We start from the raw sequence: 20,213 nt of genomic DNA on the forward strand, positions 1-20,213 counted from the left end.
TCAACTTCCGGGTAGAGGGAGCCATCTCCGTCCCGGTGGCGGAGTCTCGAGAGTAGATCTCCGTCGATACCAGCCACTTTTACGTGTACCGTGGGGCCGGGGAGCCGCTGCCGTCCATTGCGGGATGTAGCTCTCGGCTCCGGTGGCTCTCGTCCCCGCTGCTGCCTCGATGTTTCCCTCCAACATGGAAGCCAAGCGAGTGGACATCCCCTCCGACATTCTGGACGACCTATGCAGGTAGGTGACGCGCTGCCCTCGCTGGCGGCCGGTCCCTTCACGTCCGTTCAGTTACACACACACTGTGGTTCGTGTAGAGTAAAGGAAACGTCGTGTGTTGCTGCAAATCGCAGAGACGAGCGCCCCCTGTGACCAGCGACGTACCGCGTTGTTGTTTATGTTGTTGTTGTTTATGTCGTGGTTGCGAGGTGGAAGTTTGTTTAAAACGCCTTGACGCGTCTACACGAGGGTGAAAAGTGTGTTGTGAACTTATCCCGGTTGGGTTTCGTTTCTCAGGACCGGAAATGAGCTTTGTAGCGCCCCAGGTCAGACCCCCTCAGGTTTGCCCCGCCCACAACAATAGCGTCATCACACGTTCTTACTGTTGTTATGGTGCAGAAGTCACAGTGTAAACAGCCAAACCTGAAACTACCGTGGCTTCTGTGTAGCTCTGTTTGCGGAAGTAAAGGTCAGTGGAAGCAACTTGGGGCAGCAGGAGGAACAACCACCGCAGGAGAACCGGGTCATTACCTGTAGCAGGTGACGTCAACCCTTCCAAACCAGCCATGATATGTTTGTGATACCACTGCTGGTAGACATAACCTCTCCCCCTGGCAGCCTCTCCCTCTGTCCTGTGGTGGGACTGTATTTCTGTCCTCCCTCTATCAGATATCAGAGACCCAGTGACGTGCTCAGACACTTGGGGTTCCTCCCAAACGTGTTGTAGATCAGTGGTTCTCAAACTGGTATGTCGCCAGCTCCCTCAAGGGGTACGTGAAGGAATCCCAAGTATTGTTCTTTTGAAAATGAAACTAGTCAAGAGCATTTAAAAACAAAGAGTGCCATCAAAACTGTTACTAGTTTTTAATGAAAATACATGAACCAAATTCATAACAGGTTTTGTCCTCTGGTGATATTTGTGTGTCAGACTGCGAAGTGGTCAAGTTCATTCCATTTTGCCTGCAGCCGGAACACACAGCCGAAACATCTTTGGCACCTGCTGCTGCTAATGTTAGCTGCTAATGTTAGCTGTTAGCAACAAACAAGGCCAGTAGGAGGAGGGAAAAGACTCCATTGTCTCTGATGGAGATGCAGGTGGAGTGAGGAGGAGCCGAGGCCCCAGTGTGTGTATGTGGTGAAGTTCTCAGCAGTGGATCATGAAACCAGAACCTCAGACAGAATCTTTAACCCAAAGACTCAAACTGAGAGACCAGCTGACCCACTGCAGCAGTCCAGGGTCACCGTTCCACCATGAGCTTCAGCAGCAGCTCACTAGCAGGAGGGAATCCTACATCCCATCACTGGTGGTGGAGGAGAAGAGGACCCCTATGGTGATCAGCCTGGATCCCCCTGGAGGAGACGTGATGGAGCCAGAGCTCTCGGACACACGCTGCTGCTTCTCTGCTCACCTCCCCAGCAGAACCAGAGCCAGCGCTGCTCTGATTGGTCAGCTACATTCTGATGTGTCTGTTGCGTAGCAGCCGTGTGTGTGCAGCAGAGCTCCGCGGCATGGCGAGTGTGTACTGGGCTTGTACTACTACTAAAGGTACTCCAACAGAGGCTCCAGCTGTTTGCTGATGTCAAATATTTCTCCATCAGCTGGATGAGAGCGCTGATATTGAGACTCCGCCCACTTCCTTACTTTCACATATTTATAAGATAATTCAGTGTGTTTGATCAGTGATCAATAAATCAATATATTTGGATCAGTAATTGGTAACAATTAGATCTTCCCATAGTTCCCCAGACTGACTCACCCAGATAAACCAGTTCTGATTCATCAAGATGTTCCAGCAGCTGTGTTTCATGCCTCCTTCTGATTGGCTGATGTGTGGCCCCTCCCTGCCTGACTCTACGCAGGCCAGTGCTGGTCCTTTGAGGAACTATGCTGGCCCTCTAGACTGTCTTCTACCACCGTGGAGGTTGAAAAGCGGCATGCTGATGTTCTTGATAGTCTGTAATAAGTAGTAAATGATAGTGATAAATGTTGCACTCTGTATCCATAGTGACGCCTGGTCAGGGGTGAGGACCTCCAAGATGTGAATATGCGGGTTGGTTTGGCTGCTCGGTGCTGCTCAGCTCTGTTGGACCAGCTTCTGTCTGGCAGCATGATGCACCCCTGGTGTATCTGACTTCAAGTCATTTCCCACTTGTTGTGTTTCCACTCACTAATGGTGTTCTTCCCGGGGTAGACCACAACACTCAGCTGTTCGTTTGTCCCAAACACCTGGAGCCTCCGGTGCAGCTCATTCATTTCCCCCACTAACTGTCTGTCCTCCCACAGCCGCTTCATCCTGCACATTCCCAGTGAGGAGAGGGACAACGCTATCCGTGTCTGCTTCCAGATTGAGCTGGCCCACTGGTTCTACCTGGACTTCTGCATGCAGAACACACCAGGAGCGCCCCACTGTGGCATACGGGACTTTGCCAAAGCTGATATCCTTGCACAGGAACCCTCATATCCACCCGTTCATCCACCCAACACCCAACACTGAGGCTCAGTTATTTAAACTCCTCTCATAAGAGTCAGGGTTTTCTCAGGCTCTCTACCACTCTGAGACAAAAGCATGTGCTGCCTTCATGTTCCTTGACAGCCCTGAACTCTTCCATCACTGTCCCTTCCTGCTGCCCCACGGAGAAGACGTGCAGAAAGTGCTGGAGCAGTGGAAGGAGTATAAGATGGGTGTACCCACGTATGGAGCGATCATTCTGGATGAATCCCTTGAAAACGTGAATCTTTGTACACTCACACAAAGCAGAAATATCCGACACTACAAAGTTATTGACAGGATTGTTGATCAATTCTGACTGATGTCTCACTTTCATACTGAAGCTCTGTCCCCACTGGCCATGAAACCTGCTAACATCAGGCTTTAGTCTGCAATAGGAAGAGCTTAAATCAGCATTTAGTCACACGACCCCGCAGTAAACGCGGGTATTTATCAGCTCAGTTCCAATCAGGAATGATGGAATAACAAAACCCAGGTGAAAGAATAACTTGCAGCCAGCTTCAGTCACGTCAGTTCTCTGACACACACACGGTCAGAGCTACACTGTCAACAAAATGCCTCCTCCACCTGTAACTTCTGTGACATTTGTGATCTCAGCCTCAGATTCAACCGTCTGTGCTCAAACCGTGACACTGTAACACTGTTCAGTCCTTGGGTTGGAAAAACCCCTCCTGTCACAGTGCTCCAGGCTGCTGTTACTACGGCTACCAAAGGTCGTATACAAGCCCGAGATGCTACACGCTGGTGCTGTTTTGACACTGTTGAGGTTTTTGCTTTGGGGATGTCAACATTGTGTTAAAAATAGTGTTACTGAGTTGTGGAGGCGAGTGATGTTGCTCAACAGTCTCACAAATGCAGCAAAGACGGCAAGCCTCTTTCTGTGTCACAACACTGGTTGCTAGCTTCAGTCGCACTAATTTTTGAAGATCATCTTTCCTTTTTTGAACCGTATCTGTTTTAGACGCCTTCATGTTATTTTCCCTCTGTTCTAACATTAAAGAGCAGGTCTTTTCTTCTGATGTCCTCCAGGTTCTGCTGGTTCAGGGCTACCTGGCTAAGTCAGGCTGGGGCTTTCCTAAAGGGAAAGTGAATGAGGATGAAGCACCTCATGACTGTGCAGTTCGTGAAGTGAGTCACATGCTCTCAAGCATTAACAGCCATGAATAATGACTGCCTGCACTTCATAGTTGACGTTGATGGTTTGTGTGCAGGTGTTAGAGGAGACAGGCTTTGACATCAAGAACCGTATCTGTAAGGACATGTACATCGAGCAGAAAATCACTGACCAGCTGGTGCGCCTCTACATCATCCCGGGAGTGTCTAAGGAGACTAAGTTTAACCCCAAAACAAGGAAGGAGATCAGGGTGGGGCTTCCTCCATCATCAGACTGATTCTGCTTGTTCCAGCTGACACAAAACTTCTAACTAGGTTCTGCTTCTGTTGTAGAACATTGAATGGTTCTCGATCGAGAAGCTGCCGTGTCACAGAAATGACATGACCCCCAAGTCTAAACTTGGACTGGCCCCCAACAGGTTTTTCATGGCCATTCCATTCATAAGGTTTGTGTGTGTGTGTGTGTGTGTGTGTGTGTGTGTGTGTGTGTGTGTGTGTGTGTGTGTGTGTGTGTGTGTGTGTGTGTTTTGAAGGTTTCCTAGGGGGTTGTGTGTTGATCTGTCCAGGGGTGTAACAGGTTGAGGATGAACTGCAACACTGGAACAAAACACTTTAACATAGAAACATTATTGACCTGAGTCTAATAGAGGTGTGGGCGGGCCCTCTGTCTGCAGGATGAAGGCCCCCACGCGTAGGACACACAACAGGGGCGCCCTGCATGGTCAGTCCCATTCAGGGTGTATTTGATGTGCGCCGTGAGAGTGGATCTGTGCAGCGGTGTGCAGGGTTGTGCTTGCACCCACGTGACCTACATCAAAGTTGAAAAATCATAAACTTGAGTACAGCACACAGCGCTATACCCATTGTCCTGTGCGTGTGTGGGGGGGGGACTAAAGCCAACCCCCTACCCAGGAGACGTTCTTAATATAGGCACCTGTGGAACCTGTCACCCCCCCCCCCCCCGGTCTCTCCAAAAAACTCATTCTCGTCTGTAACCAGCAGCCTCATGAACTCTTTAAGTGTTGTCAAACCTTAGAGCCTTTCAACACTGTGAAATGTGACGCAGTTTCATGACAGGCATCCATGTTTCCTGCTCTGTCTGTGCAGACCGCTGCGAGAATGGCTCAGCAGGCTGAAGGGTGAGACTATGGACAGTGATGAGGACTTCGCCAACAACACCAACACTCCCAGCAAACCTTCGGACAGTGTTCGGTAAATGCTCTTCTTCAGTCTGCTGGAGAGAGTCCCAGAGCCACAGGTCTCTGGTGTCTGTGTGTCCTGCACAGCACCAAACTGCAGACTAAGTTAGATGCTAGCTGGTCAACATGGTGGAACTTTTAGCCGCTGTAGAACCAGTAATGTTCCCTCTGAAGCAGGCGGGAACCAAAGCAGAGTGAAGATTCATCACATGGCTCTAAAATAAGGATTCTGGTGCTTCTGAATATAACATGGCCACCATCCGGTCACTTGAGCTGTTTGGTTGCTGACCCCCCATCTTTGTTTCTGGCATCTTACAGGGCTAAATCCCGGCGCCCCCCTGGTACTGATGTATACCCAGGAGACGTCTGGAGCAAACAGAAGCAGCAGAAGGCCCTGGTCCAGTATGAGCTGAACCAGGTTAGAGAAGACGGTTGCACGTTGTGGTCACACCAGTGTATTGATTGATTGATTGATTGATTCTTTAATGACCACTCAGCCAGGCTGGTGGAATTTGTTTTCAGTACAGCTCCTTGGTACAGGTTCCCACAGTAAACGTTCAACATATAACACAGATATACGTACAGACAGACACATTTCATGCATAAGAGCTATGCTTAATCCTCAGACTTCAGAATGTTGATTGCAATGGGAATGAAACTGTTTTTGAAGCGGGTTGTTTTGGAGGCGATTGTCCTGTAGCGCCTCCCAGAGGGCAGCAGCTGGAAGGCATAGTGTGCAGTGTGAGTGGGATCAGAGATGATCTTGCGGGCTCTGGGCAGTGTCCGCTTGCGGTGGAGTGATTCAACAGATGGATCGATTGATTGCAACAGGTTCCAAACGTTTGCCAGTGAGAGACCTGGTTCAGTGGCCCGGCCAGACTGACTGCAGCTAGTTCACACGCGCTTTACCTGATTTAGACTCACCCTCACAATAAAGATCACTAGTGCCTCACAACAGGACACCGGAGACATATTTGAGACTTAACTGGTGTTCTTTGATCTGCAGAGCCCAAATTTGAAAGGCAATGGCAAGAAATGCCAGGAGTCGCCTCACGTGAAGAAAGGAGCCGCTGACAATGGAGTTGGCAGCCAGCAGGTCAAAGCCATATCAGTGAGTGTGACGTTGTGTTTGTGTTGAGCCGCGTGCCTCTACGGTGGCGGAGCGTGAATGACGTGCTAACAGCCACCAGACTCTACAGAAGTGGTTTGGAGTTACAGGATGTGTGCAACCTGTGATTGTTTTTAGCGATACAACCATTACCTTATTATTCTCTCAGTCTTCATTAGAAATAGTGAATGAAAATGATCAGTAATCATTACTGATGTGTCCAATAAAATAAAATGGCGACAAAATTGCATTGCTTCATCACCGCCTCTGAGTAGAGGTTGGGGGTGGTTTTCTCTCTCACCTCTGCACTCTGCTCCTGCTCATACAGAGGGAAGATAGAAGACTTCAGCCCACAAGACTGCAAGACATTTTTGGCAAAGGTATGTTTGGTTCTGTTCTTTGGTTCTTCCACACATGAAGCACACAGGGAAAAGGTACGTTTACATTGCGTAAACAGAACCTCTGGTCTCTTTACAACGCTTGTGCTGGACTAAATGGCACCCAACATTTTACAGAGGACAAATAGGTGAGGTGGTGAATCAGAGCCAGACTGCATCCTGACGCCTCTCATAAATAACATGCTTTCAAGTCCAAAACAGTAGTGTTACACAAACCCGTGCTGGCAGTGAGTCATTACTGTTCTATGAAGACCGTTATATGGAAAGGAGACGATCCATTCGAAAATCCAAGTCTGCTCAATATTTCACGAGAGCTTTTTTACCACTGTGAGATAAGAGGGTTGGACTTTGATGATGTCATCATCCGCTGAGAGGGTTGGACTCGTGATGTGTGGGGAGGTGGTGTTCCACAGAGCGGAGCGTCTAGTTGTGTCTCCTCCATATTTGTGCATAGCAGCAGGAGACGTAGAATAAAGACTCGTTTTTTTCTGGCTGTTGGGGTCATGGTTGGTAATTCAGCTGATATTGAATTTCTGGAACTGAATTTGAATCCTGAGAACTCGTCTCAGTTTTGACTTCGGCTCCAAAGAATGAATTATATTACTAATTATTCCTCATGGTCAAAGCTCCCAGATGAAGGTTGAATGTGGTGATGAATCCGTCCACCAGTGAGCTTCTCTCTCCACAGACGTGGCTCCATGCAGCTCCACCAACGGTCATCACACCCTCCAACACAGAGACTTTGAGCACCTGTTGTCCTCCAAGACTTTCCTGAATTTTAAATTTGACAGAGACGCCATAATGAAATGTTTTGACTTCTGACGCGTGCCTCTCCTGTGACATCATCCAATCGTGGCCTTTGACACCTTGTACCTGACTGTCCAGCCGAGGACGTCCCAGTGTCCTGCTCGTTGGACACGACCACACTTTTACTATCTGGTTCAGAGTTGCCCTCTCTCATCTCAGAAGCTTCACAGGAATCCTTTTCATGTTTAACCTGACTTTTCCCAGCACGGTTTCCATCTGTCAAAGACGGACTCCTCCGTTTAGTTTTTAGCCCTTTCTTCTGAGTCTCAGATTTAGGGAAGGTAGGTATGAAGGTCGTTATTGACTTTATTACCAAATTACTTCAGATTTTACCAGTAATATGGAATGTAGTGTGTGTCTTTATTGAGGAAAAAATAGTCACTGCAGCCCAACAGTCATGTAAATCGGTTGCTGCGTTGCGTGGATGTGTTTGGCCACAAATATGAAAATGAAATTATGTCAAGTTGATGTGTGAAGCTGAATCAGAACAGCTGCAAACTAAATGGCAACTTTACAGACGTATACTTCTGTGCACTGCACAATGACAATAATTTGATTTTTATTTGATATCAACTTCTTTTTCATGAGGAAAACTTACAAAATCTCACCAGCAGTTTTGTGGTCTGAGAGCACGGACAGTGGATTTCCATTTTATTCCGAATGTTGGCAGGAATTTTTTCACCATGTGTCATCAACAGTGCATCCAGGAGTCAGCATACATTAGAATTTCATTTTATTATTGCAGCCACACGCCTCCATATTGTAGCCACCCCCAGAGTGTCCCACATTCCTGGTTTGTTTTCTCATTCCGGGCTGCTCTGTCCTGCAGACCACCATATTTGGGTCAACTTTCCTCTTCAGTCGTCCTCGACTGTCCTGGTCTTTATGGCCAACATGATGCCCCTCAGTCTCTCGGGCTTGTGGACCATGATGAAGGATGGCTGTGTTAGACTGTGAGCTCAAGTTACTCTCAGAATATTGCAGGTGATGTTGAAGCCACATTAAGAGACTCCATCAACAGTTTTACAGTCTCATGCTGTCATAGAACCCTCTGTGCTTGTGGTGGGATCTCTTACCGTGGCCATGATCACTGTAGGTTCTTTTCATTGATTGTACACATGGTGATCTCCAGTTGCTCGAGCGCTTCAGCCATGTTCTGACTTTAAATGTGAATATTGATAAAGCTGTTTTTTTTTTCAAACTCCACTGTTGCATTGTTATATTAAAAGTAGTTTAAACAACCTGTGGAAAGTGCTCATTTGAGTATCATTGTGTCTCAAAGTATTTCTATGATGTATATTTCCAGCATAACACAGTACTGATGATACTAGGGAAGGCAACAAGGGCTGCTGAAGTCATTAGCGGATCAGTAACATTTTGTCTGATATTGTGAAGAAAGATTCCACATAGACGACAGTAATGTTGCTCTGTCTGTCCAACATCTTGGAGCAAATGATCTCAGCTGCCACTTAGAAGCAGAAGAACGCACCACTTTATGTCTGTTTTATTTCAGGATGGTTTCATAAAGGTACTCTGATCGACAATATATCACAATATCTGTGTAACTACAAACGATAACATTAAAAAGCAGCAATGGTTCATGTAAGGTGGGGCAGAGTTCGGTGTTTGTGTGTGTTTTTCTACGGGGCTGGAACAGTGGCGGCTGCTGGTCTTTCAAGGAAGGGAAGCTCATTTTTCCAGCCTACATCATGACAGACAGAAAAGAGTCGCCAAACACAACGCTAGCCGTTTTTAACAAAGACAAAGTCACTGGGGATCGGTGAAGTCTCCGGATCAGTTCAGAGCAACGGAATGACAAACTTGAAGTCTGAACGTCCGCCTGTGTGAAGCGCTGTGGCGCTGCGGGGATGAATGAGAAGGAAGTGGCGCCGGTTACCTGTGATAAGTCACTGATTCTGAACTAAAGATGAAGGCTTTCTAGCGCGTATTTAGTCAATGAAATGTACACACAGCAGTACATATTTCACCAATTTTTATTTTCATTTTTTTTGGTGACATTTTAGGGGAAGCTGAGCTTCCCTTGCAGTCTCAGGGCAATCGCCACAGGGCTGGAGCCTATCCCAGCTGACAGGGCGAGCGAAGCTCTTATTTTGAAGGCTACCTACCCGAAAGTCAACTCTTTTAACATGAAAAAGATTAATTTTGTTTGAATACAAACTTAAAACGAGAGATATTAAACTTGAGTGACTCCAATATTTTAAAAGCAGTTTAAAACAACGGTTACCTGTGTATCGTTGAAGTACACGTCACCGCATGACTAAGTACTGCCATTGATATCGTGGAATTTAAAAAAAAATGTTTTATAACTTTTAGAAATAAGGTTTCTTATTTTTATCCGTCACTACTTCAGTGAAACTATCTGGTTCAGTGTATGTCGCCGGTTTTGTCTCTTTGATTTTGAAGAGATTGGACCGGAAGTGGTGTCAAAGTCGGATGAAGACGGACGAAGCTTGTACGGCGGATTACCGGGCACTCACACGGGCTTCCCTCTCTCCTGAGTCGGTGATGTTGTCTGAATAAACCCTGAAAGTCTTCACTCAGCGAGGCCCCGCGACTGTGTGTAACAGTTGTAACGGTACTTGGCTGGTTCAGTTACTATCCCAAGTGTTTAGCATCTCTTTAGCTAACTTAGCTAGCGTTCCTTATCACTAGTGGCTCTGAGTTGTGACTTGAGTCATTCGCAGGGGCTGTTAGGGAGGTAATGTAGTATCAAATATGTACAATCTAACCCTAGAAGACCGGAACTACTGATGATATACCTGAGTAGGCCAGTTCTGGTGTGTTTTATTCTCATCCAGCTTCCTTAGTGATCATTAGTGTGGCCCGGTGACCGGAGGACCAGCACGAGGGTCGCAGAGTGGCTGAGGCGCTCCATTGGTCGGTGGTCCAGAACTGGAATTTTTCATTGGCTGGCGCGTTTTCAAGAGCAATTAGCGCCAGGTGACGTTGTCAAATGCCTGGTAACAGACGAGACTCGAGCCATGTTTCTACGTAGGGATCGATCGCTTAACTTCATCCCTACTGCGCAGGTGGAAAGATGGAGAGTTCCACCTGTGTCCAGGTGACTGCGTGCAGCTCCTTGAAATGATCAAACGTAGCGACGTCATAATTGTAATGCGACCAGGACACATTATGGCCGCGGGTCTCTCACCGGCTCGTCCGCCGCGCATGTGTGCAGCTGGAGCTGCTTGAGTTACCTGGCGAGGCTGCGGGATTCATGAGATGGTAGTGAATTCATTCAAACCAGGAAATGGAAACAGGCCTATTTCTCATTTTCCAAAGATCACTAAAAATTGGTTTGACAATTAAATGGGAACACAACATCCCTGGAACATCACCTGGTCTGAGGAATCTGCTGTACCTGTCAGCTGGTATTGAACGGCTGGGTGCTTAATAATAGTGGTGTCATTAGCCTCCTCCCAGTCAAACACTGGCCGCCAGAGGCGTGCTGTCCTCACCCACGCATAAGACCAGTGAATCATCAGACGTCTCAGCTGCTGGAGACGTGACGCAGGGGTGTTACAGCCACCAGCTCAAACAACCCCCTGACAAGGCTTCACACCCTCCTAAACCTGGGTAATCAGTAACTCTGTCCTCTCCTCCTCAGCTGTGTTCACCCTTCTCAGACCAGTGGGACCGCTCCTCACAAACCGGTGAGGCTCACACATGGGATGGAGGATGTAGCACAGCACTGACGCTTGTGTCTCTGTCCTGCTTGATCTTAATTTTCACTCGTTCAGTAAGAGAAGTAACAGATTGCCATCCTGTGGGAGGTCATGTGAGACGTGTCACATGACCTCTCGTATTCATTCACTGACTTACAATTGTGAAAGAAGGTGGGTCTCCCTTAAAGGCCAAACAGCCGTGTCATTGGCAGCGCAAACCACCAGTCTTAAGTCTGGACTCACCATCTCATTTAATGGTTTTTTATATTTGCATTACTATTAAGATTGTAGGTTCTCACTGAAGGCATCAAAACTATGAATGAATGCATGAAATTATGTTGTGAACAAAAAGTGAAATGACTCAAAACGTGTTTTATATTTGAGATTCTTCAAAATAGCCCCCCTCTGCTTTGGTTACTGCTTTGCTCACTCTTGGCGTTCGATGAACTTCATGAGGTCGTCACCTGAAGTGGTTCTCCAACAGTCTTGAAGGAGTTCCAGAGATGCTGAGTACTTATTGGCCCTTTTGCCAACTCTGGTGTGTTTGAGGTCGTCGTCCCGTTGATGAATCAATGATGGTTCAACTAAACACAAACCAGATGGGATGGCGTGTCGCTGCAGGACTCTGTGGTAACCATGTTGGTCAGTGTTGCTTCAGTGTTGAATAAACCCCAACAGTGTCACCAGCAAAGCCCCCCCCCCCCCCCCCCACACACACACACACACACGCGCCATCACACCTCCTCCTCCATGCTTCACGGTGGGAACCATGCATGTAGAGACCATCCGTTCACCTTTGCAGCATCGCACAAAGACACGGCAGGTGGAACCAAAGATCTCAAATGTGGACTCATCAGAGCAAAGCCCAGGTGTCCTCTGGTCTGATGTCCCTTCCTTGAGTATCTTGGCCCAAACAAATCTCCTCTGCCTGTTGCTTTTCTTTAGCAGTGGTTTCTTAGCAGCTGTTTGATTACAAAGGTCTGATTGGCGCCGTCTCCTCTGAACGGTTGGTGTGGAGACGTGTCTGCTACTAGAACTCTGGGAGGCTTTTATCTGGGCTCTGGTCTGAGGAGCTGTTAGCTTGTGATTCCTGAGGCTGCTGACTCAGGTGAACTCATCCTCAGCAGCAGAGGAGACTCTTGGTCTTGGCGGTCCTCATGTGAGCCAGTTTCATGGTAGCGCTTGATGGTTCTGTGACTGCACTTTGGGACCCATTCGAATTTATTGTGATTTTTCCACACCTTCAGTTCTTAGAGTAACGATGGACGGTTGTTTCTCTTCTCTGAGCTGATTGGTTCCTGCCATGACATGAAATCTACCAGTTGTTAAAGGAGCTGTCAGCTGTGTAGCAACCTGACTTCTGCTCAACACAACTGATGCCCCCCACCCCATTAAGAAGGTAGGAAGTTCCACAAATGAACCCTGACAAGGCAAACCTGAGAGGTGGAACCATTCCAGGTGATGACATCATGAAGCTCCCTGAGAGAAGGCCAAGGGTTTGCAGCGCTGGCAACAAAGCAAAGGGAGGCTCCTTTGGGGAATCTAGAATATAAAACATCCATCCATCCATTTTCTTCCACTTATCCTGTTAAGGGTCGCAAGGGGGGGGGGGGTGGAGCCTATTCCAGCAGCTTTCAGGCGTGAGGCGGGGTTCACCCTGGACAGGTCACCAGTCCATCACAGGGCCAACACATAGAGACAGACAACCATTCACACTCACAGTCACACCTACGGTCAATTTAGAGTATCCATTTAGCCTAGTCCTCCACTTGTGGGAGGAAGCTGGAGTACCGGAGAGAACCTACGCAGGCACAGGGAGAACATGGAGACTCACACAGAAAGATCCCGTGCCTGAGCCAGGCACATTTACTGTTATTCAACACTTTTTTCTTTGTTACATAATTCCATATATCTGGCTTCATATATTTGATGTCTTTAGTATGTATCTACAATGTAGAAAGTAGTAAAAATAAAGAAAAACATTGAATGAGAAGGTGGGCCCAGAGTTTTGACTGGTAGTGTACGGTGTGATTCTGTCCACCAGAGGGCTGGACCAGACTTTCCACTTGATATCATTAGTTCCAGGCGGCAAGAAGTTTCCTAACTCGTTAAGAATGAGCTGGGATTAAATAGCATAAAGACCAGAAAGGTTACAACCTCAACCAGGACTCACCTGGTGAGGTTTCCCCCTCACAGTTTTCAACTTTAATGTGATCCAGACATATTTGTTCCAGAGAGTGATGAACCTGTATAGTTGAATACCAAATAGACGCCCGTGTATACGAAGCTTCCCCACACCTCATGTTGGTCCACTCCAGGTGTTCTGGGTATCCTCATCAGACCTGGAGGCACACACAAGTATACAGCAGCATGTTGAGGAATGGCATGATTCACTGGCGAAGAAAACTCTGTGCGTGTGTAAGCATTCGCGTTCTGAGTGTCGTCAGGTAACTGTGTTATGCTGCAGTGCATCATGTCGAATGCTGGAGCAGCCTTTCAAAAACGAGGCAAGAAAACGTCACGGCCGGCTTCCATCTCCAAAGGCCTCAAAGAGATTCACATCGATGAGGAGGTGAAGATAGCAGTCAACATCTCCCTGGAGAGGTTCCGCTACAGCGATGACAAAGGTACTGTTGTGTCAAACTTAAACAAGTTGGAAAGACACACCTCTGTGGAAATGTAGTCGTCATGGTTACCAGTTGTCTCAGCGTGAGCAGCAGCGATATTATGGTCTTTGTCCCCCCTGACTGAACAGAGATGGAGTTCCCCTCATCCTTGACCAGCACGGAGCGGGCCTTCATTCACCGCACGGCGCAGTCTCTGGGTTACATCTCTAAGAGCCGTGGGTAAGTTCCTCTTCAGAGCCAGAGAGTCACACTGAGCAAGGAGGCCTGCAGGGGACAAATCCTGGTTTACAGTCCCATCATGGACTGATCATGTAGAACCACTGACCATCATCACTATGTTCTCGTTTGTCTTTCAGGAAAGGACCCAGTCGCTTCCTCACCATCAGGAAGACGAGCGGTGCAGACAAACCTCGGCCCACCATGCCCCTCATCCTCTCCCACAACTCCTTATATTTCATTCGCAGCCTGATGTGTCGGTTTCCCATCAGCAGTAAGGAGCACAGAGACCTGCAGCTCACCAGCAGCATGTCTGTGGCTGCAGAGCCTGGTGAGTGTGTGTGTGTGTGTGTGTGTGTGTGTGTGTGTGTGTGTGTTAACGTTATGATGGGACAGGTCCCCACCAGTAGAACACGGTCATGTGGTCACTGATGCTCATAGGCTTTCTGGACTGAGTGTGTGTTGCAGCTGTACCTTTCCTAATTACCAGCGTGTGTTTATTTTGTTGTGTAATTGTTTCAGCAGTTTTTCCAGGAGGTGTAAGATCCTGTTTGGGGTCATGGTGACCTCCTGGTCCGTGCACTTTATCGCTGAATTATAATTAGTGTTGATCTTTGCCTGGTCTTCATCAGACAACAGCTGTAACAAGAGGAGGGCTAGCGGGCGCTTGAACAACGGCATCCCAATGGTGCCCCAGAAGAGGAGTCCATCAGAGCTGGATAGTTTCCGGTGCTCGCTGCCTGTGCATGAATGCCAAGAGGAGATGGTCAAGCTGATCCGAGAGAACAAGGTGGTGCTAGTGCTGGGAGAGACCGGCTCAGGAAAAACTACACAGGTGAGACAAGACCTCAACACGGACATGTTAAGATGTGTATTAGTGTCGAATGAGTGTACTGTAGTTCTCAGTGATGAGTGAATTAGTAAAGCTGTTTCATTTGTGTTGCATGTGAGACGCAGCAACAGTGACACAGGGAGGACACGCTGGGCTGGGCGTGTCTTATTTTGGATAACCATTTAGTAGTGTGTGTGGTGAAGATGAAGCTTTACAGTGAGTAAGCGTCAGTACGCCATCGTGACTCTGTGATGGTCAGATTCCACAGTTCCTGCTGGACGACTGCAGCAGGAAAGGAGAAGTCTGCCGGATATTCTGCACTCAGCCCCGGCGGCTGGCTGTCATCACTGTGGCTGAGCGAGTAGCGGCTGAGAGAGGAGAGAGCGTGGGCCAGACAGTGGGATACCACATCAGACTGGAGAACAGGTACGTCCAAACACAGGCGGGGCCATGAGCTGGACACCTCTGTTGTGAGGAGGATTTTCCTTTCTGTTGAGGGCAACTCAATAACTGAGGAAACATGAGAGAGGAACCATCACAGAAAAAGTAGTATCATCACCAATTAGCTCTAACCCCCTAGTTAGATTTCTGGCTGTCCAAAAAACTTCTGCCCTGCTGCTGGGAAGCTGTTGCGCCTCTTCAGTTTAGCCTGAGGGAACATTTTTATTCTCCTGCATCAGCAATAGCTGCAGGCTATTGACTTTACTGTCGATTTGAATGATTTGACATTTGTGAGAGACACAGGACAGTGGGGGTGTGCCTCCACCTCCACTGTTGAATTTGAAAGGATCATTTCCTGTCAAATTATGAGCTGAAACAAGCGCTGTTGTTTGTTCATGTTGACGTGACTCTTGATTTCAGGGTTTCTCCAAAGACGCTGCTGACCTTCTGCACTGTTGGTGTGTTCCTGCGAACCCTGATGGCTGGAGACACCAGCCTGGCGTCTGTCACGCATGTTATTGTGGTGAGCATCAAGCAATCTTCCCGGCAAACATTCAAAAATTGCAGATTCTTTAATCCTGATATATGAAGGACTACCGCTGTTTGAAAACTGGAATTGTGTTTCATAGGCCAGTCCATGTATCCATGTATCAGTTTCCAGTCTGGTTTAGTTTTCAACTTGCTGAGTAAGTCCATCACTGTGGTTTACCAGGATGAGGTGCATGAACGGAACGGTCTGACTGACTTCCTGTTGACCAAGATGAGGGAGGTGCTTCAGAAAGTCCCCACACTGAAGCTGATCCTGTCCAGTGCTGCTCTTGATGTAGACCTGTTCCTCCAGTACTTCGGGTCCTGCCCTGTAGTCCACCGTAAGTCCTGCAAAGTCAGGAACATGAACGTGAACAGCAGCTGTTACAGATCTGAGCTGATGAAGTTTGAGTTGGAGGAAACATGAAAATACACACGATAACATGCGAGGGATCTTCTGTTCTCTTTGATTCTGCTGTTCATGGACTCTCCACCCCACTGCGCTTCTTGAATTTTGAGCAGATCTAATAATTGATTTGACTAGAGATGAACTGATCCATCAGCTGTTGGAGGATTCAGACTCGCTCTCAGCTTGAACAGCCAGGTAGTCTCAGTGCTGCTGCCTTCCTGCTTCCTACTGTGTTTTTAACAATTAAATTGGTTAAAAAAAGAAGGTACAGCGAGAACATACGTAGCGTCACATGTTCTTCTCAGCCCACCGTGTCTGCAGGGGGAAAGTGTCAGGAAGTGACTTGAATGTGCGAGGGCGCGAAGGCCCGTTCAACGCTGCTTGCAGCTTTAATAAACACTGCCATATGTCAAGTTCCTGAACTCATAAAAGCCAGAAAGGCACTTGAAGTCTATTTCTTCTTTAATTCTTCCGGCTAACCAGCTAAACTTCCTCTCATGATAATGTCTCAGGATTGAAATGTTCACTTTCTCGCCGTGTTTTTGTTCATGCTGTTCATTAGGCTACATTTCTTTTAAGAGAAAGACGGACAAACTCTGAATCAGCTGGTCAGAGATGTTTTAAGAGTATTGCTACAATTAATTCTTTAGGACACAACAATCCTGATAAACTCAGGAAAAAACTGATTTATTTGATTTACCTGTAAAGAAATGAATATTTTTTAATATCCTGATATATCCTCTCATTCTCTAGTCAAAGGCCGACAGTTTGAAGTGAAGGAACTTTTTCTGGAGGACATTCTGAGGCTGACTGGCTTTTGCAACAAGGACACAAACTACAAGGAAGAGACAAAGAGAAGTATGAAGCTGTTATTCAAAACTGAATGACAACATTGCACCGGAACCTTCCATCTCACCTGCTGGGCTGCTCTCCTTGTGTGTGACTTTGACAGAGGAGAAGAAGCAGAAGGTTTTGTCGGACTGGTGTAAGGTTGTGGAGAACAGGGTGCCTGGCTCCGCCCCAGAAGAGCTCCGGGACAGAGGGGGCAGCACCTTTGATACACCGGTACACTATCAACACACTCACAAGTCTGGCTCTTAAAAATAGTTCCTTTGCTATAACTTGTGAGTATGAGCTTGTCTGCTCGCAATGTTGAGGGGCCGATATATGTGGGCCGGGCCTATCCCAGCCAATGAGCCTCAGTAGCAAGAGGGCCTGTCAAGAAAATCATTGGAGGTTTGATGGACGCTCACAGTATGGATCAATTACAAGTTATAGATAACTAACAGCAGTAGTGTTACCACAGGTAATAAACTAGACACACACGCACACACACACACGCCTTTTCTTTCACTTAAGTCTTGTATAGTCAGTTCCAGGCAGCTGTTGGGCCATGCAAAAACATAAGACAGCTACCAAGCCTTGGTAGACAAATGCAATATCTTTTTTTCTTACATGTCCACATCCACAAATGTAGACAGCAAGATGAATATATGAAACTAGCATTCAGATTGATAGTCAGGTGACATGTTCCTATCTTCAGCAGCAGTTTTGAAGCAGCAGAATCAGGTATGGGCCTCCTAGCAAGCTGTCAACAACCATTCAAAGCAGACAGGTGGTGAGAGCAGGTCCATGTCCCAAATTATGAATCTATAATGAACATACTGACGCAGCATCAGTCAGACTAACAATAATAAGCCTTCAGCATTTCCAAAGCAGAACTAAGGTGCCTTTCATATCCATCATGACACTAAATGCAACAGAAACAAACAGCCTCCACCAGATGAACAGAAATGTGCCAACTCATGATACTCAACAACTAGCAAACATAATGTGCTTACAGCAGGTTCATGTCCTTGTTTGTTAGAGGTAAAAACTACGTGTGTGTATAAATGACAGGTAAACCTGGTGTATCTTAGATCAGAGTTGTAGTCTGCATTTAGCATCACATCACAAGCATCACATGTCTCAGTTGGGATTTTACTATGATGTGTCTACCGTACTCATCAGACCTCTGTTACTTTAAGTCTCTTCACCTCAGTGAGTACTGCCATCAGCAAATGTCCTTCTCCACTATAGAGCTGGGTTGTGTGTTTTCTGTTCAGGACGTCCAGGACATCCAACAGCAGAGCACCAATGAGCTGGAGCCGTGGCTGCAGAAAGAGATGGATGCCTGCATCTCCAACATCTTCCTGGCTGAAGACCAAGATGTCTTCATTCAGCTCTTCAACCTCATCCTCTATGAGAATGTCAGCGGTAGGTTCTACTTGCTCCAGTCATGCTTTCTTTGATGTGATTGAAGTACCAGTAGACTAGTTATACTCACCAGGGCAGGGACATGTCCACAGGATCTTATGTTCTGCTGTCTTGCGTCCTGGTAGTGTTGCTCTCTGGCTATTTCTGCCTGTTTTCATGATGATTTATCAGGTCTATCAGTCATCCAGAGACAGAACATCAGAATTGTATAGGTGTGATCCTCAGCATAGACAAAAGAAGGTGTTACATGCCTCCAGTTGTGTCCTCATCCCTGTGCTCTATCACCCAGTGGACTACACTCACAGGGAGACGGGGGCCACGCCTCTGATGGTGGCAGCAGGTCGAGGGTTCCTCACACAGGTGGAGCGGCTGCTCAGTATGGGGGCTGACATCAACATGAAGGCGGCCAATGGATGGTAGGCTGTCATACTGATGAGGTGTTACTCAGTTTAATGAAGTTACATTCTTTTGTTGTCTGTAGAAGTGACAAAGCACACCAAGTTTCAAATGCAGTGAACTATAAGAGCTCCAGTTTGTCCTCGTCATGTGGCAGAAATGACCAGAACTGACCCTCCAAATGTTGAACCCGTGTGAGACCTGTGGATGATCAAAAGGGGCGTGCTGTCCTCTCGTTGCAGGACTGCCGTAGATTTCGCCAAACACTTCCAGCAGACAGAAGCAGTGGATCTACTCACATCCTCCATGTTAGTTTCATCTTCACTGGATACATGACGACACAACATGAACCAGCCACACCTCTAAAACCTCACTCTCATTTAGTGCTTTAACTCATTTGACTGAAGGGTCTCAGACGAGTTTCTGCTGTAGCCTGGGAGTGTGTGATGTTTGTTCATCCCCTCTCCCCACACACAAGCATGGGCGTATTGAGAAGCAAGTGCTATTGTAAAGGTTCGGTTCTGCTGCACAGTCCTCTAGGAGAGCGGAGGAGCCTCGACGAGTCCACTCTGGTGCAGTGCGGCAGCACCGAGCTGAGCGCTGAAGACCAGGAGCTGCTCAAGCAGTACCACCACAGCTTTGATGATGAGTGGGTGGATCTGGACCTCATCATGGATCTGCTGCACAACATTTGCTCAACCACCAGCGACGGTGAGACCCAGCACCGGTCTGAGGAGCAACCTCTAATGAAAGCATAGACATCAGGAGGGTTTCACACCTGTAATCCATTTGCTGTGATCCAAATCCCTGGATCACCAACATGTGTGTATATTCTGATCTAAGTTGGTGTGAAGGGTCCCAAACTGCTGTATGAGGGATTTTGAAATTTTGGATACGAAAGTGTGACCTGATAAATGTGATCCAGATCAGTCTGCAGGCAGCGATTCACTCCTCGTCTGTGGTGTATGAGTCAGCACCATCAGACCAGTGAAACCACGGCCTGTGTGAGTGATCCAGATATAAAAAAGTAAAATGCTTCCTCTTCTGAGGAGGGTAGTTTGTCAGTACTTGTCTGTCTGTCTGTCTGTCTGTCTGTTGCTTCACAAAAACTACCAGGCTGTTCATCATGAAAGCTGGTGTTGGAGTGGAGTTGGAGGAACAGCCCACTGCCTTCCTTTAGTGGTTATCTCACCTTTGATCATTCCCAGTGATGAGGTCATCAATTAAGACTGGTGCTGCTAAGCTAACTCTTAGTCTAGCAAAGATGAACATCAATCACATCATCTGTCAGAATGTGCTAGAATGTGATCTTTTGTCTGATGTCTCCAGGTGCTGTTCTCATTTTTCTTCCTGGCTATGATGAGATCGTGGCCCTCAGGGACCGCCTCCTCTATGACGATAAAAGATTTTTGGCATTCCCAGAAAGGTAAAGATGCTCTTGACTTGTTAAGAGTTGAACATCAAGTCAGTT

The 20,213-nt window shown here is 47.3% G+C and overlaps 2 protein-coding genes across 8 annotated transcripts in view; both read left to right on the forward strand.

Moving 5' to 3' along the window:
- Positions 1–8,831, forward strand: dcp2 (decapping mRNA 2). 2 transcript variants are annotated; one of them, XM_086187980.1, is made up of 11 exons: positions 1–237; positions 2,501–2,652; positions 2,819–2,946; positions 3,756–3,854; positions 3,938–4,090; positions 4,173–4,285; positions 4,947–5,051; positions 5,357–5,456; positions 6,045–6,134; positions 6,475–6,526; positions 7,233–8,831. In XM_086187980.1, the coding sequence occupies exons 1-11, from the start codon at positions 170–172 to the stop codon at positions 7,364–7,366; spliced, it is 1,194 nt and encodes a 397-aa protein (XP_086044106.1). In that variant the 5' UTR covers positions 1–169; the 3' UTR covers positions 7,367–8,831. The 2 variants fall into 2 exon arrangements, with proteins under 2 accessions (XP_086044106.1, XP_086044104.1); XM_086187978.1 differs by having other exon boundaries at positions 2–237; positions 6,045–6,149; positions 7,233–8,826.
- An 821-nt stretch (positions 8,832–9,652) lies between these two features.
- Positions 9,653–20,213, forward strand: part of ythdc2 (YTH domain containing 2) — a 34,475-nt gene continuing 23,914 nt past the window's right edge. For 4 of the 6 annotated variants that reach the window (XM_086186698.1, XM_086186701.1, XM_086186702.1 and 1 more), the window contains exons 1-16: positions 9,653–9,947; positions 10,980–11,025; positions 13,505–13,664; positions 13,793–13,883; positions 14,021–14,211; positions 14,513–14,715; positions 14,972–15,138; positions 15,574–15,676; positions 15,866–16,022; positions 16,844–16,948; positions 17,043–17,155; positions 18,196–18,346; positions 18,636–18,762; positions 18,985–19,050; positions 19,275–19,453; positions 20,072–20,168. In XM_086186698.1, the coding sequence (XP_086042824.1) occupies positions 13,511–13,664; positions 13,793–13,883; positions 14,021–14,211; positions 14,513–14,715; positions 14,972–15,138; positions 15,574–15,676; positions 15,866–16,022; positions 16,844–16,948; positions 17,043–17,155; positions 18,196–18,346; positions 18,636–18,762; positions 18,985–19,050; positions 19,275–19,453; positions 20,072–20,168 (1,904 nt within the window). In that variant the 5' untranslated portion in view covers positions 9,653–9,947; positions 10,980–11,025; positions 13,505–13,510. The remainder of the gene's footprint in view (positions 9,948–10,979; positions 11,026–13,504; positions 13,665–13,792; positions 13,884–14,020; positions 14,212–14,512; positions 14,716–14,971; positions 15,139–15,573; positions 15,677–15,865; positions 16,023–16,843; positions 16,949–17,042; positions 17,156–18,195; positions 18,347–18,635; positions 18,763–18,984; positions 19,051–19,274; positions 19,454–20,071; positions 20,169–20,213) is intronic. The other 2 variants (XM_086186699.1, XM_086186700.1) reach the window with 2 other exon arrangements.

This window comes from Aulostomus chinensis, chromosome 19 (assembly GCF_037954235.1).
Source record: "Aulostomus chinensis isolate RoL2024-O1b breed Wild chromosome 19, RoL_Achi_v1.0, whole genome shotgun sequence".
Lineage (NCBI taxonomy): Eukaryota > Metazoa > Chordata > Actinopteri > Syngnathiformes > Aulostomidae > Aulostomus > Aulostomus chinensis.

Coding starts and splice junctions, on each gene's coding strand:
- dcp2 (XM_086187978.1), top strand. CDS start 170: ATGTTTCCCTCCAACATGGAAGCCAAGCGAGTGGACATCCCCTCCGAC. Junction 238..2,500: donor ATTCTGGACGACCTATGCAG/GTAGGTGACGCG, acceptor GTCCTCCCACAG/CCGCTTCATCCTGCACATTC. Junction 6,150..6,474: donor AGCAGGTCAAAGCCATATCA/GTGAGTGTGACG, acceptor CTGCTCATACAG/AGGGAAGATAGAAGACTTCA.